General features: G+C 39.6%; 1 protein-coding gene across 3 annotated transcripts in view; it reads left to right on the top strand.

Annotated features, from left to right (window-relative positions):
- OTUD7A (OTU deubiquitinase 7A) overlaps nucleotides 1-19,484 on the top strand; it is a 100,683-nt gene that overhangs the window by 72,254 nt on the left and 8,945 nt on the right. For all 3 annotated transcript variants that reach the window (XM_031061046.1, XM_005425856.2, XM_031061045.1), the window contains 6 exons: nucleotides 3,288-3,470; nucleotides 5,367-5,585; nucleotides 10,651-10,752; nucleotides 12,043-12,170; nucleotides 12,896-13,008; nucleotides 18,747-18,874. In XM_031061046.1, the coding sequence (XP_030916906.1) occupies nucleotides 3,288-3,470; nucleotides 5,367-5,585; nucleotides 10,651-10,752; nucleotides 12,043-12,170; nucleotides 12,896-13,008; nucleotides 18,747-18,874 (873 nt within the window). The remainder of the gene's footprint in view (nucleotides 1-3,287; nucleotides 3,471-5,366; nucleotides 5,586-10,650; nucleotides 10,753-12,042; nucleotides 12,171-12,895; nucleotides 13,009-18,746; nucleotides 18,875-19,484) is intronic.

Below are 19,484 nucleotides of genomic sequence, written 5' to 3'. Positions count from 1 at the left end.
CGGACTCTGTACAGTCTGCCCCAAACAAGGGGTCCAATGCCACTTGTTGGACAAGGGGCAAGACTGGAAGGAGGGACCTGCCCTGTAGGCTTTAGGGGGGAGGATTTGTGTTTGTTTGCCATATTATATGAATTTATTTTTGTCATTTCCAACCTAGCATAACTCAGGGAGTTTTTGTCTCTCAAAACTTGGTTTGTGATGTAATAAGATACAGTTTTAGAAATTCAAAAGCTTTTAGTATGCATTGTTTAAAGGAGGAAAGATAGGCTCCACAACCACAAGCCCCACTAATTCCTCAGTACCTTGCAGCTGAAACTTTCTCACCTACTTGTCACACTGATAGAAATCCTTGTTCAGATCATCTACTCTGGACATTTCTGAATTTAATAATTTTCTTGATTGGTTCCCAGCTTGCCTCTTGTTTCTGCAGTCTATTCCTGTGGTACAAATTACGTCATATTTTTTATTAGATTTGTTAAATTTTTAAATTTTTTGTTGCACTGCATTACATTTTTGTTCCTATTTGTATTTCTTCTCTCAGAGTCTTTCATAAACCCCTTACTTTTGTTCTCTCTTTCTTTTCTCTATTTGTCTTTGCTGCCTTCAGTTTTCTTTATTTTCGCTTAGGATTTTTCTTTGCTAATTCTCCCAAACTGATGAATTCTCATTTTTTTTTATGGATGGTAGGAAAAACAAGAGATTTGTCATTTGTATTTACTTGTGAAAGTGTAAACCAAATGGAGAGGGGCAAAGGGGGAAACCTTCCGTCTTTCCAGTGGAGAGGGTAGCTGGGAACACTTATGCTGGTCAGTGAGGGTGGCTAATTTTCAAAAACACTATTTCATGGAGATGGAAAGGTGCTGAATGTTCTTTAATTTCTTCGAACGTTTTTCTTGCATTTCAATGCTTGGAGGCTCCAGCAAATTTAGGGAGAGTGAGTCCAAAAATAATTTCCTGTGTTGGTTTTCTGAAGTTTAGGGCTTTGGTGCTGAATTGGTGCTTCTGTTCAGGAGATGGGGAGAACTCCAGGGATATGAAGATATTTGAAAATCAAATATTTCTGTGTTAGGTATAGAAATTTTAATTTTTGTAAGGTTTCAAGTCTATATTAGAAGTTGAGTTGCTACAATGTACCAAGGAACGTAACTCAAGAGCCACTCTGCAAATCCAGTTTTAAATGCAACACACTGTGAGCCTGCTTTCTGAAGGCTCAATGTAATTTTTATGACAGGGCTTTTATATAAGATGATTGCATTTGGTTTAAAACTGAGGCCAGTGGGATTTCTGTGAGTCTGCTGATTTTCTGCTTTCCTCTTACATACATCAAAGCCCTGTCACACTGCAGCCACTTACAGCATGTGCACTGGGATTTTTGTTAGCTTCAGAATTTAAACATGAAAAAATCTTGAGCAGGGGAACTGCAGGGAATGCCCTGAGAAATGCTGTTTGTGTTTCACTGCTACAGGTCTGGTGCTCAGGCATCTGTACTCAATGAATCCAGGATGTTCCTGGGGGTCACATAGCCCTGGGTTTGTAGCATTGCCAATACTACATTAAGAATTTTTTGTTTAAAGCTACATTTCCTAGAATTATACTTACTTTTTTTTTAGAATTTACTTTATTGTTTTTGTGGTTGAGAAGAAGAGTTTAAAAATGTGTGTAAAGTGCATCTTAAAACCAGAACCAAAGAAAAGCAGTTCTTACTCCAAACACTGATTGGTTTTGGGAATGCACTCATAGCTCTTTTTGGGTTGTGTAACTTGGTTGGGATGTGTGTAAAGTTAGAGCAGAGCCCTGTCTGGATTAGAGCCATTCATTCTACATGGGCTTTTTAGGGAACAAATGCTGGCAATAGCTGAAGTTTTTGTTCCAGTATCTCTGACCATTTTCACTGAATTTACATTTTGACCTACAGACTTTCTAATAGGCAATTACAGCATTACAGAACAATTCTGTGTGGCTCACATGGTGGTTTATATTATAGTCTGCTCAGGAGCTAGATAACATTCTTGTTCAGTGATACCAATTCTCCTTTCAGAGGTTTTTAAGTACTTCAAAACCTGAGGTAGTTTAGCCCAATCCTGTAGGTACCAGCTGTTTGTGCTGGTTTTTTCCTTCTTTGGTTAGGATTTTGTTCTTCACAGATATGACTGTAACAGTAAAAGGCTTTCTTCTATCTGTTTAAAACTGCTTTGTACTATATTTAGCTTTTCTCCTTGGTGTAAGCAAGTAAGTTATCTTTAACTGCTACTCAGGTAATGTAGCTTCTCAAAGTACATAAAATGACAACCTTCTATGGTGTAATAAATCATGTATTAGTCAGAATCAAGTTACTTTTGAATTGCCAGGAAAAGTGCTTGTGGAATGCTCTGAAAGTCTCATGTAACTTGTAGGGTCTCTCTTTCTTGTTATTTAATATTTTTAATTTTCCAATTAGAAACATGTACGTGGAGAATGGTAGACATCTCTGTATCTTAATTTAGTGGGATTATTTTGAAAATAGCAGGAAGACATCTCAACGTGTTTTTCATGGTTTTTTTTGAGAATGCCAAGTCCTGTTTCACCACCTGTACTAAACAGACTTGTGCATCTCTGGATGTTGGCTGCATTCTGTGGTTACTGGTCAGAGCAATATACTGAAGTGGAAGGTGGAAGCAAATCCTTTAGAGGATTCTGTGCTGACAGGTTCCATGAGCAGCTCCCACAGACATGGAGCCACGCTGGCTGAGTCTCTTGCTGCAGGTTTTGTTACAGAACTCTGTCCTGTATTACCTGCTTTCTAAAAGGCTTTTAAAATCTCTAAGAGAGCAACTTCTCTCTCATGTATGAGATAAAGGGTTTGTGTTTGCATTTTAGCTGTTCTGCAAATGAAAGATAAGAAAGTTTCTCACTCTTTTGGGCTATGACACTGTCACTCTTGTCTTTCCATCATTGCTCCTAATTATTATTTATTATTAATACAACCACACAATTACAAATTATTGCTCCCTCTTGGTGGGATTTAGAGTTCATCCTAAATTGCTAATTTCTGGAGCCATTTGATTGAAATCTGAGCAAGGGAAGTCCTGGCCTTGATCACCTCCTGTGATAAAGGTCATAGATTTTGGGTTTATGGATGAGAGGAGAGCAGTGGATGGTGCCTTTTAGTCAATGGTAGCCGGCTTTGACACTTCTTCCCACAGTGCTGCTGTGTTGGGATGCCGCAGGCTGGGAGGGTCCTAGGAGGGTGGTGGGGATAGCTGCTCCCCAGACAGAGCTGAGCTGAGGGTTCCTTTGCTGTTTTGCAGGCAAGAACTGGGACCTGACAGCAGCTTTGAACGACTATGAGCAGCTGCGGCAGGTGCACACGGCCAACCTGCCCCAGGTGTTCAATGAGGGCAGGTTTTACAAGGAGCAAGAGCCAGAGCAGCCTCCCCAGGTGACCAAGGCTGAAAGGCCCTGCCTGCAAAGGCAGGATGACATTGCCCAAGGTAAGAGCTTCTCTGTGGGGTTTCAGGGGACAGGAGGGTCTCCAGCCTGTCTGCCTGGGAGCTCTGCTTGGCTGCAGAGAGTGGGAGGCCATGTGCCAGCAGCATGTGAGCTGTGTCACTGTCATGGGGCTCAGAGCTGCTGCTAGACCCTATTTTTCATGTTTTAGTGGTTGTGAGCTCTGCGTCAGTTCTGCAAGTTATTTTTTTAATGGGTGATTAAAGTAAAATGTGTTGTCCCGAAGCAGTCCTGTGGTACTCATGAAAGGAGTTAATTAGAGGGTGTCACAGACCACTCTTGTATATAGTTTTCTATGCTTATTGAAACAAACAAACCAAAAGGTTTAAAAATCTGTATTTCACTCTTTGCATTCTTACTCACAGTATGTGAAAAGGATGTATGCAGACTGTGAATAACTTTCAGCTTTAAAATGTCATTCTTTTATGGTTCCACAGAAACTGCGTCCTATCCCCTGCTGAATAGAAATTGAAACCTTAAGTAAAATTAATCAGCTATCTCTAACAGTTAATTTCCAGTACAAGATGATAAGCATTAGAATTTGCTTTTTTGTTTTCAGAGCTCTTAGGGGTTTTATTTCAGATCTCTCCCTCTCTCTGACAGTTGGGTTGCAATTTTTTTCTATGAATTTCTCAAGAAGCTGTAGTTTGCACCAAAATAAATCTGCAGGTCTGGCACCTTGTCGTGTGGGCCGGTAATAGCATTAGCCTGGTGATGGCTTTCTGTGCAGCCGTTAAAAGGAACAGAAGGGCTTCCCTGCTCCTGCTGGCTCTTCCCTCCTATTAAACAGGAAATAGCATCAGTTCTTAAGAGTTTCAATAAAGCTTTTTAAAAATTGTTGACTTCCATCAGAAGAAAAGGAACTGTGGTGCTTCTTAAGTCTCCTTAAAGCACTGAATACAAATAAAGGGAGCAAGAGCAGCACAGTTGGTAAAACCATGTCCCTTCAGCCTCTTTGGGATACAGTTTGCTCTGAAATGTCCATCTGATGTTTAGTGGGTGCAGTAGGTAGTGTGAGGTACATCTGGCTTTGACCACCTGGACTGACAGGAATTTGGCTGCCAACTCAGTGTGTAGCTGAGGATCTCCTGACCAGAGAGCCACCTCTGACTGACAGGTGGACCTAGGGGTGTTCAGGGAGGAGCAGAGAAGGGAATGGAGCACTTTGGTTTGCAGCAAGGAGTGGAGAATGCAGCCAGCAGGGGAGTGCTGGGCTGTGCTGGGAGGGGTGATGGAGTGGCAGAGGTGGGATGTCACATGGAGGTGCTGCCCTGCACTTCAGTGCCCCTTCTCCGGGGATTTAGCTGAGATGTAGAGGGAGAAGAAACCAATTCAAAATCAAACCTTCTGCCCTCTCCCTCCATTTACGATAATTTAGGGAGTGCAATTTAACTCTCCATTTGATCCACTAGAGAAATAAAAGTTCGCAAACTGCAAGAAAGTTAATTTTATATAACCATTAGTCAGTTTGTGATGTCTTAAAAACACTATTAGCGATAAGTTATGTTAAAGTAAACTTTAATTAGGAGTTCAAAACATGAACTGATTATCATCTGTCTGTCAATAAATATTTCTTCCACTGAATCCTTGAAAACTTAAGCGAGATCAAGGAAGAATTTTATAGGAATATTTATCTTTCATATTTTGTTACTTTTACTACTAGTCTTTTTTACTAGAAAGAAAGTCAAGTTCCTCTGGCTTGCCAAAGGGACCTGTAATAGGAACAAGCAATCTTTCACAGTAGGAAAATAACCTGAAAAAGGTAGCAAACAAGACATGGAATAAATTCCTAGTGAAATGAAATTGCATTCACCAGCCTGGGCATTGCTGGCCTTTTAGGCAGTGGTGCAGCCTGTAACTGCTCTTTGGTTTCTCCACAGAAAAGCGTCTCTCCAGAGGGATTTCCCATGCCAGCTCAGCCATAGTGTCTCTTGCTCGCTCCCATGTAGCCAATGACTGCAGCAATGAGCAGTTCCCTTTGGAGATGCCCATCTACACATTCCAGCTGCCAGACCTGAGTGTGTACAGCGAGGACTTCAGGAGCTTCATTGAGAGGGACCTAATTGAGCAGGCCACCATGGTGGCATTGGAGCAAGCAGGTGGGTGACACCTCAGGTGTCTGTCAGCAGCTGGGTGACACTGTGGGTGTCAGTAGGTAGCCAATCCAGCATTTGGGTTGGCATTTCTAATTCTGCTTCGTGTCCGGAGCTTGCACATCCTGCCTGGGAAATAAAAGCCAGAGAGTACTGTGTTCTTTGCCAAATGACTCATATCCCAATCCTCTGTTTCTTTTAAAACATTATAGAAAAAATGGTTAAATTTCGTTAATAAAACAAAGAAATTGAGAGAGGAAGGAAGGGACCGGTGGGGAAGTCATGCAATAGACAAGGACATAAGTCTGGATGGTCAGAGGGAGTTGGTACTTCCAGTTCTCATGAGGAAATTACATTGCAGTGACTGTGAAAGGAAACATCTTCAAGTTCGGTTGCAGCTTGAGAAAATAGATATGTATTTTATGTATTTATTATTTTTTATAATGAGAAACTACATAACTTTAAAGCAATACTTCAGTATTGCCACGGGGAAAAAAAGTGTAGATATTTAAAGTTAATGTTAATTCACATCTATTAGTAGCTTTAAGTTTTAAGCCAGTTTTGAAGGATATGGAGAAATCTATTTAAAATTAGTATTGGTGCTTTATGAAACAGCAGGAGTGCTAATGAACCATGAAATGAACACATCTGTATAGTGAAATGCCCAATCTTGGTGGTATAAAAGAGTTGTAAAATCAGATTTCATGGTTGCTTGTGAGATATGGAACAGACAGTTACCTTTTTTGTGTGTGGATTGTTCTACTGACTTGTGTAACACTGGATTGATCTGAGATTCATTCTCCAACCCTGGTGCCCTGTGTGAGCCCAAACTGATGAAGTGCAGCTCCCGTTTGAGGCAGGAGCTCTGCTAATCTGGTGTTCCACTGAGTACTTGGGAGATATTGTCATGTGCTCTTTTTTGGCTTTGGTAATTGAAAAGCCAGACATACTTAGATTAGCCCCAAACAGTACATACTTAAGGAAATAGAAACAAAACCTATGAACAACCAAAAGGACCCCAAGCAGTGTTCAGAAGGCCTTTAGGCCTTTTTCTGGGAGAAATAGCAGTGTAAAATAAGGTAGGAATGCTACCAGGCAACTATGAAGCATGAAAACTGCAAGTCACCTACGAAGAAAGTATATCCAGTTTCTCTAAGAACCAACTAACCCAAGGAGGATAGGGAAAAATTGAATAATTCTTCCTCTGGCAGTTCTGCCAAGCCCTCCAAATTCCATAGGGATAACAGAAGATACCTTGGTACAGCACCATTGTTGACCTACCTGCTTCAGTGCAATTACAGCCTTTAGAGTCTAGTATGAGCTAGAAGATCACAGAGGCTTTCTGACCTTGAAATCAGAGAATATGTGAATTTAGAGCTGACATCCTCTAATCCCTGCAGAACTGGCTGGCTTTGAACTGGAAATGGCTGCAGAAACTACCGAATTTGCTGCTAGCATTCCTCTCTCAAACCTCTCTGAAAATTAGAACAAATCATTTATTCTTTTCTTCACATTTATTAGGGCAGTAACTTGACACACACTGGAAAAGTGCCTTCATCCCCAGAGCCTCTTGCACCCTGGAAAGGAGAGGGTTTGACCATTTGAAGTCCTCAGGGTTTTGATCACTGGTGTCCTTATAGCCTGTATAGACTTAGTTTAGTTTGTGAGCATTTCACTCAGATAACCTGGAACTTTCTGAAAAACACTTCTGTATTTCAAATAAGTTAAACAGATCAAATAGTTTGCTTAAGAAAATCATGTAAGACTTCATAGAAATGAACCCTTTGTCTTTGTTTTAGGTGTAAAGATATACAGTTTCCTGCCTATTTTATTTTATTTGTTGTACAAAATGAAGATAATGAATTAATAGGAAAGCCACATAGTATTAGACATTTTATTGTCTCCTACCAACAGTTTGACTATAGTTTGGTCAGTGACATAAAAAAACTCTAAAAGACAAGGTGTATTCCCTGCAAAGAGCCTAAAATATATTTCAAACCAACCCATGAAGGACAGTAGCTTTTGTAGGTGAGGTTGGGCATGTTGTTAAAGTAAGAGGGGCGTGTGCTTGGGTATAATACCATGAATTTCAAGAGAAAAGAAATAAAAAAGAAGCTGATTAGGCAAAGGAAGAGGACATTTGCTAGGAACTAACAGCTTACTACTCCCAAAACCTGGAGTGGGAGAGCAGAATTGCCACTAACAGTGTCACATGTGGGTTCTGAAGTGGCCATATAAGCTGGGTATCTGTAAAAGCCTTTAAGGTTTAATGTTCTTTTTTTTTTATGCTTAAACTCTTCCTAGCCTGACATCTATATGTGACAGCGTGTCCTGGTTACATCCTATCTCTATGGAAACTCAGAAGAAAATTCCCAATTTACTGCAAAGTGCTGTGTGAGATGATAAAGGAAAGGCCCAGACAAAGGCAGTGTGATTTACTTACTCCCCACTGCTGCAGTGTATTGTTTACTCCTTAATATGATTGCTTTCCAAATATTCCTCTGAAAGGATAGAATGCAGCACATTCATAAAAACATTTTGAGGTTTTGTCCATCTTGTAAACTCAGCTGTTGATTATTTCCAGAATTGGAATGAGATCAGCTCCTGACTAACAGGCTGATCTCTGTGAGCTCTGGCAGGAACTGCTGTGGTTCTTCAACAGAGGATCACTCGAGGTACTGATAATATTAAATGAAGTCTGGGTGGAAGCAATTTTATAATTCTTAATATTTTGCTGCAGCAAGTTGATTTTCATTATAGAAAATCAACTCCCCTATGTTGTTAATGTGTGGGTTGACACAAAGAGATGTTATGGAAACTTCTGCTGTAGTGAAGTAGTGTGTTTTAAAAAACAGTACAGGCAGAGGAATGGCTGGACTAACACAGTGTTTTTAACTGAAAGAAAAACCAATTTTATTGCAGTGCTGAAGTATAATTCAATACAAATGGTACAAGTATACTGTATGAAAGTCCAAGAGCTGTTTCCCTACTCTTTTATTTTTGTGCTCATGTTTGTGTTTTCTAGAAAGCTACAGCCAAAGTAAACAGTAATATGCTGTTAAGCCTGGGCTTTGTGTTCCCAAATCAACCCACTAAAACTGTGGAAAAGTTTGATCTCAGTTTTCATCTAAGCTTAATTTTCCTGTTTTTTCCCTAAAGGGGCCCACTATAACCACTTCATTTGAAAAATGAAAATGCACCGCTTTTTTGTTATAATCCGATTATAAACCCATACCTGATATTTTTTCAGTCAGCCATAAGCTTTGTGATGTTAACCAAGCCCCAAACGCTTTTTGCAGGATGCACTTGACAGAAGATCACTTTTATAGAAACCTCCTGTTACTCAAAAAATTCACAAACACCAGACTTTGGCATTTCTTACCAATAGATGTTAGTTAATCTGCCAAGCAATGCCGCTCATTATTTCCTTAAGTCCTACCTAAGGTCTGTCTGTTTTTAGGTATTCTAACTAGGCTTTACACAGCATCTTGGCATAGCTTATTGCTGAATATGATCCCACCAAAACATTCTGCTAAAAACAGGTGGCAAATTGTTATTTCACAGATGCAGGAGTTGCTAAAAATGATCTTGTTCTTTCCAAAGACTGTTTAATAGTGCTTTAAATTAAGCTTCTTTATTGCATATTTAATTTAGAACTCAATAAACCTAGTCTGAGGTGTAGTGCATTTACAAACCAGCTGCTAAAATCATTTGAGGATTACCAGATGTGCTTGTTGATCTGCTATGCATCTTTACAGTGTGGTACTCTTAACACATTTGGACTCATTGCAATTTAATTTCATTGTTCTTAGTACCCAGAACAAATAACTGGGATACATAATAAATATTGCTACACTATTTCCCCCCTAATGTATATTACCTGTAGTTACAAATAAGCTTCACTATAATTTTGTAATGAGAACTTATTAATGGAGAGGCGTTTATTTGTTGTTTGGACTTCCTTCTATTTTGGGGTTTAACCTTAAGTGCAAGACTGCCTGTACAAATATATAGATGCTATTTCTTCCCGGCTTCCCAGTCAAGAAGCTGGGGGAGAAAAAGTCTACCTATTGCATTATTCATTCAATTATTCACTTGTGCATTATCCACAGACCTGCCAAGTCTTGGGAAATGTACCAGCTCTACTCATCCCTGTTAATCATCTGCTCTTCCTCATCCCCAGAGATGCTACACAATTACCCCCATTTGCTTTCTTTCTATTAGGAGTGCTCCCATGATCTTTTAACCAAGACGTAACATTCCAGTTTGCCAGCACATGGCAGTCTGTGTGCCTGGAATTACCCACTTTTAGCTTGGGCTTGGGCAGTGATAGTCTTCATTACTTATTTCTTCACTGAAAAGGTGTCCTTTTGCCAGGCTTTTCCAGAGAGCCTGTCTCTGGTTTATAATCTGTAAAACATGCTTCACATAGCAATGATGGATAAGTGGTACTTTAAGTATTCCCTAAAGAGAAAGGCCACATTCTATACTACACCTCGGGCTATGCTTTGGTGTCATTTTAATTCTCTAGTAATGTAGCTGTTGGTTTTAGTAGATCTAATAATGATTTACACTATGGGAAATGAGAGGAGAATCAGCTGTTGAAACAATCCATCTGATTTAAATAATTTACCTAATAAACTTACCTTTATAGTAACCTATCTTGATTACCACATACATATTGCTTTTGTCTGTAGACAAAAATTCCTTTCTTACCTTAATGTAATCTGTCATATGCGTGTGGGAGGCCAATGTCGATTATGTTTGGGAACTGACAGCAAGGCTCATAATGGTATTAAGGCAATAAACTCCTGGGAAATCCATCACTGGATGCAGCATATGAGACTGGAAGATGCAAATTAATTAAAGGTGCTCTTTTCCTTTCTAGATCCATGTAGAGAAAAGTTTATCTGCCTCATTTCTAATCTTAGTTTTGACTTCTGATGTTACATTTAAGGTTATTGGGCAAGGAGGGTGTGGATGGTTACCCCTCCTGCTCTGTGTTTACCTGCACAGAGCACTGCTCCTGTTCCAGGTTCCTCTCCCCCTGTAACTGCTGTTTCCCTTCCAGGACGCCTCAACTGGTGGTCCACGGTGTGCACCAGCTGCAAGCGCCTGCTGCCCCTGGCCACCACGGGTGATGGAAACTGCCTCCTGCATGCTGCCTCTCTAGGTAAGGGGCAGTCTGGGCAGGAAACCTTCTGCCAGAAATATTCACTGCTCTCCTCTAGCCCCAGCCAAAGCTCAGAAACACATGAGATGCAAAGATTTGCATTAAAAGTCTGATTCTGGAGCAATATGTCCTTCACATTTCACTGTAGCGTTGTTTACCTCAAGCATACCTAAAGCAGGAAAGGAAAAGGTTTCTTAGGATATAGAAATGTAACTGGAACGGTATCCAGTATCACAAACTCCAGTGATCTGTATTTTCCTTATATTTTTTGTGTTCTAACAGGTCAACAGGCAAATTCCAGGAGCTTCTGCAGGGTTGTCCACTTTATGTGCAAGGAAATTCATTCATTCTCTTTATTTTCTTCAAACAGTTCTCTGCTGTTTCAAGAATGCAGTGTCAATCTCTGAAACAGCATTTGGGGTGAATTAAAATAATCTCCAATTGATAAATTAATTGTTTCTACAAGATTTTTTAAGCCTTTCTGCAAATCAGTAGAAAGCTGTGAAGCTGAAGGTCCTTGATGGGCTTTCTACATCCTAACCTGCTAAAATCTTCCACCAAAAGTACTCCAAAGAGTGAGTGTTTAAAAACACTGGGATTTTTAATATTTTGAAGAGACTCCTCTTCTTGAAAGATGCAGTAAGAAAAGAGTTTTTGGTGTTTCCAGGTATCCTTTTATCTTTATCTACTTAATTTTATATGTTAATTACTGTAAATGTTTGGAGTATTTTGACCCGAACCCACTAGCTGACAATGTAGTGACTGAAACATGGCTGTCTGTAGGGGACAGCTCTGCTTTCTTTTGGTGTAGGTTACTTATGTTTCATTATCTTAAAATGAACTTGAAAGCCTGTGGCTGGTGGTAGTTTTAGACTTTCTATCATCTTGAATGCTTTCCTCTTCATTTTGAAGCCAGAGGAAATTTCCTGCTGTGTAAGAGCCGGAGCCTCTGGGGGCTGGCACTGTCTGTGATTCCAAGGGGTGCCCGCAGTGCTCATTAACATCCTTGTGCCGGCTGGCAATTGAGCGCTGAATATTCCATGGCTTGCAACAAAGCTGGAGTTGCCTGCAAGCAACTGAACCAGCTTATATCCTTGGTTGTTCCTAATCAAAGTTTAAAATGTGTTAGAACTCTTGTTGCTCATTAGCTTATTTGCGATAACTCTTTCTTTTGGAAATCTTAAAAATAGTGAGTGAATTATTTGCTAGAGAGAATCTTCAATTATGTATTAGCTCTTTCTATTTCACTGTAGCTTCTTTAAAACTGGATTTCATTTTGTGCTGCCTTAGGGATGTGGGGATTTCACGACCGGGACCTTGTGTTACGGAAAGCTCTCTATACTATGATGAGGAGTGGAGCTGAAAGGGAAGCACTGAAAAGAAGATGGAGATGGCAACAGACTCAGCAGAATAAGGAGGTTTGTACGGCTCAAAGACAGCCTTGTTAATATCATTTAGGGTTACAAGCATTCTTCTGAAGTTTGCTGTGAAAGTTTTAATTGCTATCAAATTCCTTGTGCTGCCATTTTGTTTGGGGAAAGAGATACTTTTATTTGAAATTTTCATACCAGAATGCAAATGTGTTTGTAGCTTTATGGGTATAAGTATGCAGAGTTTTGTGCCTAAAAGGTCTAAGGTGCATTTGGAATATGTAGAAAAATAAATGTGTAATTTAGCTATCAAAAGCACTTAAAAATTAATAGATGAAATCCACAAAACAGAGAGAACCCCATTTAGGAAAGATTTCCCTGAATCTTGAATTAGGATTTTTAGAGCTGTGGCCAAATATTGAGTGGAAGTGTTCTAACTAAAATAGTCTTTAAATCTGATTTGATTTTTGATTAAAAGCTGTACCTTCAGCATGTTACTATTTCCTGAAGATGTCTGTGCAGTGTCTAGAAAAGTCAGTTTCAGGAGTAATCCTGAGGGCAAACAAGTGAATGTGCTAACTCTACAGTTGGTATTTTAGATCTTTTTAATAAGTTAATGTTCTTTCACCTGAGTAGAAATGTTGAACTATTAATGGCCCAAGATACTGAACTGAGTCATGTGTGAAACTCAGGTGAGTTGTAAACACTGGTAGAGAGCTCAGCTTGCACTGTGTGTCAGCAGAGTGCTGACAGCGTTTCCTTGTGCCCCATAGTCAGGTTTGGTATACACGGAGGAGGAGTGGGAGCGCGAGTGGAATGAGCTGCTCAAGCTGGCGTCGAGCGAGCCGCGCACACACTTCAGCAAGAATGGGGGCACTGGCGGGGGGTAAGTTCACACTGACACAGCCCCAGGCTGGCTCTCAGTAGGAAAACAGCACGGCACAACTGAGGGAAGGTGGCTCATGGCACCACAAAACTGCCTTTGCTGCTGTTATACTCTTTTGGCATGGCAGAATTATCTAAATATCCCATTATAATATTTAGCATTTTAGTCGTGATTTCTTGTACAGTTACCACACTAACTTGAGGTTATGTTGTATCCAAAAGAGTCTGCATGTAATAAATCCTAATTATTTTTCTTGTGGAACTGTTGTTTTGATTTTTTAAGATTTTTTTAATCCTTCTGATGTTTACATTCTTATAACGAACTTTCTCACACACTTTCTGTAAATAACTTATTGTTTTGTATTCTTTTATAGAAGAAGAGAAATCTGATAGACTGTTAGTTTGTCCAGTGTCATTGGCACTTTCCCCCTCCAATCCACTGTCACTTTTAAAAAACTATAAATGTTAAAGTCAGAAAATAAACTTCCCTTTTCTTCACCTTGAAAGCAGCAGGTGTGTACGCTCGTGTTGCTTCATGTCCTACAGTGACATGGAACGAGCATGTTGGCAGTATCATTTAGCTTTTTTTCAGGAATATATTTGTGAAGAGATTTGGGATGAAACAGTATCTACAATATTTAAATACCCCTGACCCACATAGAGAATCTGCTTTAAATAGCCACTGTTATAAACCATCCCTTGTTTTCAGTGCAGTTACCCCCAAAGGACAGGATTATTGACCAGCCTTCAGAATGCAGAAGCTTTAGTTTTTGTGTCTAGTGTTTATCACTAAAAATATTTAGTGTTTGCTCAGTGCATAATTTTCTCTACCTACTGTTTCCCCTGGAGAAACTAATGTGTGGTGATAAATAAATTGACAAAATAAGGGATACAGCACAATGAGAGTAACAAAGTTTGTAGAAAATATTCTTTGGACTCTGAAAGAATATTTTATTTTCCCTTTAACGTTGTGATATTAAGGATAGGTAATTCTAGGAATTCAGGAGGACTTTGCTTAGAAAATTGTCAGCCACAGTGTGTCTCCTTTTCTTCTATTCTGAAGTGAAAAAAAAGATCTTTATTTTAATCTGTAGTTTGTTTCTGACGTTTGTAGATATTTTCCTGTTGATACGTTTCAGTTTTCTAAGGCAGTTCAGTTCATATTTCTATTAAATCTGGTCATTCAGCCCCAGTTTTCTCTGACTTGTTCCATTTCATTCTTTATGTTCCATGTACCACATATTTTCAGTAGCTTTTAGTCAGAGATGCTCTCAAATATTATCTTTGCCAGGCAGTCAACCTTCAGTTCCCAGGTACCTACACGAGGAGTATAGGTAGTATATAAATAACCTTCTCATTGTGGTTTGCATTTATCTTTTTTTCAATCAAAATAAAGTAAATACAAATAGCCAACAGTTAATTTTTCCTTTGAAATAGTGAAAGATAGATCAGGCAAGAAATCCTTATCCTGTTAAAGATTTGAATGTATACTTCTCTTTGCATTCATTCCAAAGGCAGAATGAATGTGGCAGAATGAATTATTTTTTCAGTTTAATGAGCACATGTTCAAAGTAGGGCCCTTGACAAGGAAAAGGAATATCAAAATAGTATTTTTGAGATGGGGTATATTATGTCCTCTAGTTAGTTGCTATATTAAGCAAGCTTGCACATGAGTCTTTGAACTGTAGATGAGATGTTTTCCTTTGGTGTCGGAATTAGCTAAAGCATCAGAAGTTGTATTTGCTTCAAAAGAATTCAGTGACAAACCTAAGGCTGGAATTGTGCTGCCTCATTCACCTGCAAACTTCTTTCAGTTATTTTTCAGAGTGAGCTATGTGCAAAGGAGATCAGCAATTGTTGCTAAATTTCTAAAGATTTCTCCTTTGAGACAGTCTCATTCTGAGGCTGGAAGTTGGAAAAAGAGAAAAAGGAAAGACAGAAAAACCTGGTTCTTAAGTTCTTGTTTCCAGCATGTAAAGCAAAGTAAACTTATGAAGCAGATTCTTGTTTTGAAACAGATTTGCACATCTTCCTGTAAATGTAAAAAATGAATTCTAGATTAACATAATTGCTTCATTTATCTCCATTTACAAGCAAAAGTAGGGGCACTGAATTGAAGGAACTGCATTGAAAAAAGGAAAATGTCTGGTACCCTGTTTTTTGTTAAGAACCTAAATACTGCCATCCTGCTCAAAAGAAAATTCCAACCCCTTCCTTCACTGTGCAATTGTCAGTCAGAGCCTGTTCTCATGTGAGAGTGAATATCACCGTTGTTATTCACTGTTGAAAACCCAGGTGCTGTTGTGGTTTGAGATCATACAGACCCCGGAAGTGGATGGTATTTGTACTCATTGTCACCTCCCAGCTGTATCTGTGCTGTTGGCATTATCATTAATAAGTTCAAGGGACTTAAAATGGGGAAGAAGGGAGGGAATACTTCTGTAGTCTTCCTGTATGTCAAAGGAATTAAGTTTGAGGCAGAAACCCAGAACATTTAAACAGGAAGTACTTCTCAAATGCAAGTGTCCTCTGAGGTTTTGGACTTGGCTTGGTATTCAGAGTGCTTCAACAAACAGCTCTTCATACACAACTCCTGCAGCCATGCAAGACCCTCACCTTGTACAGAATGTAGTTTAGACCATTTAACAAGACATTGCCCTAAAACGATTTTATTTGATCTGGCATCTGTTACAGGAGTGCTATTTCTTTTAAACTGTTCAGTATATGCAGCTATTGTAGGGTGCAGATAGAAATGGTTCATTATAACATATTTATTGATTATTAGCTGTAGTTTCTAAAGGCTAATACCTCTTTTTATCTGGCCTATTTTCAGTTCACATAAAGTACTGAAGCCAAGCACAGCCAAATTGCTGTGGTGGTTCAAATATGGAACCCAAAGTATTCACATTCTGTGTTTCTTTTCCTTTAGTCAATTCAATATACCTTTTTTTACTTGAAGAATGAAAGAAGATTCCACTACTGTGCAATTTCCTGTGTTTGAATTGAAGCCCATTGCTGACAAACACTGTAAGGAAATCAAAGGAGAGGTTCCTACACCTACAGCTGCAGCTGTGGTTTGTGCTGGTTTTCATTTGGAGACGGTTAAGCAGGAAAAGAAAGGTGTCAGAAATGGAATGGAGGCAAACAGAGCCCAGAACTCAGATATCATTCTGATCTGCTTCTGGCAAATCACCAGGTCGGAGAACTTTATCCCTGTCATGTTATTTCAGTGCATCTCAGCTGTCTGAGGGTATTGGTCTCTTGCTCTGTGTGAATCCCAAAATGAGTCCTAAACTCAGAATAGCTCTTAGAGTCTGTTGGACTGAAAGTCTGGAGCTATGTGTGGGGAAGGAAAGCAATATTACCATAGGGTGCTGTTAGAAGGAAATCCAAGGACATGAGAACAGATCTTGCTCAGAATTTACAGGTGAGAGAGCAGCAGCCAGCCAGGTAGAACAGCAGGGCAGGTGACTTTTCCCTTCCAGCTTTTTGAAAGAGGCTTTCTTTCATTCCTGGCTGCAGTACAAATTGGATTTTCCATAAGAGAGGGACTCTCTTTGGGGTGCTGAGACCATGTTTCCCATGTTTGGACTGGAGGTGCTAGTGGTCCTGTAGGTCAGACTGAGATTTTTATTTGCTTTTCTTTCTATTAGTAATTTGCTCTTAGAATAAACATAATTTATTTAGTCAGAGTGCTCTGGTTGAGCAGGATTCTGCAATGCAGATTTACATACTCTTATATAAGTGGATTTCATTGTTTAAAGTTAGCTTTACATGAATAGAGGAATTAATTTCAGTTTCTCAAATTTTCTTTGGTTCTATGTTTTATTGACAAAATTACTCTGTCCCCAATTTTTGTGGTCATGTAGCCAGCATACATAAAAATCTCTGAAAAAAAGTGGAATGATCATGGGATCAAAGGATATGGCAGGTTGCTATGGATACTTGTTAATGATGATTTTTCATTCTCATTAATCTTTAGGAAAATTCATACTGAATCCTCAGCAAGAGGCACTGAAATAATATAAAACAGGCCACGTGAATTACTGGCAGTGATGGTAGAAAATGGAGCATTGAGGAGGTTTCCCAGAGAGGCTCTGAACTCTCTCTCCTTGGAGGTACCCAAAGGCTGTCTGGACACAATCCTGGGCTTTGGGTGGCCTTGATGGAGCAGGGGCTGAATAAGGGGTTCCCTAGAGCTCCCTTATGACCCCAGACACTCTGATCCTGTGGCAATGAGCAGTGGAATGTTTAATAGCAGAGAGGGGTTTGAAATGTGTGAATATGATCAGAGACAGTGAATCAAGCAACATGGGGATGTGATACTGAAGAGGAAAAAAGCCCGGTGGAATTTTGGAGTTTGTGCAGTCAGGCATGGCATCAGCTGATCAAAGGGATAGAGATCGCTCTGATAACAGCTGTATATGGAATATGCCTTTCACTTCTATAAACCTCATTAACTAGGAGATGAGGAATAATTAGAGGATTTGAAGGAAAAAAATAGGACTGATAGGCTGGAAATACTAATGTGAGAAGATAGCTGGAAATCTTTCTGGCATATTGTCTTGCCAATAACATGATTCCCCTGAGTTGCTTTTGGCTGACAGCTTACTCTGAGGTGACAAAATGGACTGCAAATGCTGAAAAGCTGTTGCAGCCAGCTGTGGAGAAGAGTTCAGTAAGGAACAGGGGAAGAAATTGCAAAACAGGGACTTTGGTTTGAACATGAGGAAACATTTCCTGATGAGTATGGGTAGCGGGAGGAGGGATCCAGAGAAGGAGATATTCATTGACCAGGGAATGTCCCGCACCAGGAACATTTCCACCCTGCTATGCTCCTAGGCTGGGATGAAGGATTTTCAAGTGATGCTCCAGGGAGGGGCTGGATGCTGTGAGACCTCTGCGAGGTTGCTGTGTTTGTCCCACACACTCTGGAGCAGTGTCCAGGCACTTCTGCTCTGTTACTGTTCTTCACATGCACAGAAAATTAACAGCAGTCAGTTCTGGAGGCTCCCTGCGCAGCTGGCAGGAAGAGGACAGGAGCTGCCTCCATTTAAGAGTGTGCCTGTGTCACCTTCCTCACCTTCATTTGTCAGGGCTCACAAAAGCTGGGCTCTGGGTGTATTATATTGTTAGGTTGCACTCAGCAGTGAATTATCATCTTCACTTTTGTCTGCTTCCCACAACCCTCCTATTTTTCAGTCTTCTTTCATCTAGTTTGTTTTTGTTTTCCAGGCAAAGGCAAAGCTTTGAAATGTGGTACTAACATTAATGACATTAAACTGGTAAAGCAGAAAGGGAGTAACTGAAACCAAAAATTCATTAAATTGTTTATGTAGTCATAGAAGGGCTTGGTAATGGTCACCTAGAGAAGTGGAGACTTTACCAGATTTATTCTTGCAGTCCAGGTAAAAGAACGACCTCTTTGGTAGAAAATTGACTTTCTAGGTTGGCTTCTAAAGGTGCTGGGCATTTCCATCTCCTGGAAGATTGTGGAGCTGATCTAAAGCATAGTGATACTAGCTGGATTTTTTTTTTAATGTTGCTATTATTTTATTTACAAAAGTGCATTTTCCTTTCCATTTCTTTTTACCTATTTCCATGACTGAAATATGGGTTTCAGAGGAGTGGGGATATAAGGGACAGTGAAGAAGGAATAGCTGCTGGGGTGTGTTGATCCAGCAAAGTCTCATGGTTGGTTCAAGCTGGTTCATAAAGTCTCAATGCTGTGTCTTCCAGGGTGGACAATGCAGAAGATCCAGTGTATGAGAGCTTGGAAGAATTCCATGTTTTTGTCTTAGCCCATATCTTGAGAAGGCCGATTGTTGTAGTAGCAGACACAATGTTACGAGACTCAGGGGGAGAAGGTAAGAGCTTTAATTAGAGATCCCTGCACCTCTGTAAATTGAATCAATTGTAAACTGATACCAGCAAAGGACCCAGCTGTAACACACCAGTGTTCATGGCAGAGCTGCTGCCTTTTTCTGGAAGGAGGAAAAAATAAAAGGAAAACACAGAAGGATACTCAATCCATTTCTATTAGATAAAAGTAAAAAAATACACGATAATTATACAACACTTGCTGAGAATCTCTTTATCCTAGATATTCCCTATTAACTTAAATAACCACCAAATTACAGAACACAATACATTTCTGACTGGTCTAAGTGAACAAAGTTCTAATTTTGCCATGTTATTTAGGTGCCCCTTAAAACTCTGCAGAAATCAATCTAATCTGACTTTGAAAATTTGAATTTTAAATGTGTGTATCTTGGATTTTTGTTTTTAATGACTCCTTTGCAGCTTCTCATTCAAAAGTTTACAGAATGTTTTATTCAGTTTGTACATGTGACCACAGAAATGTTAGATCCATATGTCGAGCCAGCTCAACCCTATCGGAGCAGGACTCAGAGCATTAAATTCAGGTCACTCTCTACCATGAACTAACAGAATTCTAATTCATGATGGGGATTTACT

The sequence above is a fragment of the Geospiza fortis genome, unplaced genomic scaffold, assembly GCF_000277835.1.
Source record: "Geospiza fortis unplaced genomic scaffold, GeoFor_1.0 scaffold317, whole genome shotgun sequence".
Taxonomy (NCBI): domain Eukaryota; kingdom Metazoa; phylum Chordata; class Aves; order Passeriformes; family Thraupidae; genus Geospiza; species Geospiza fortis.
This window is presented reverse-complemented; position numbering and strand designations above follow the sequence as displayed.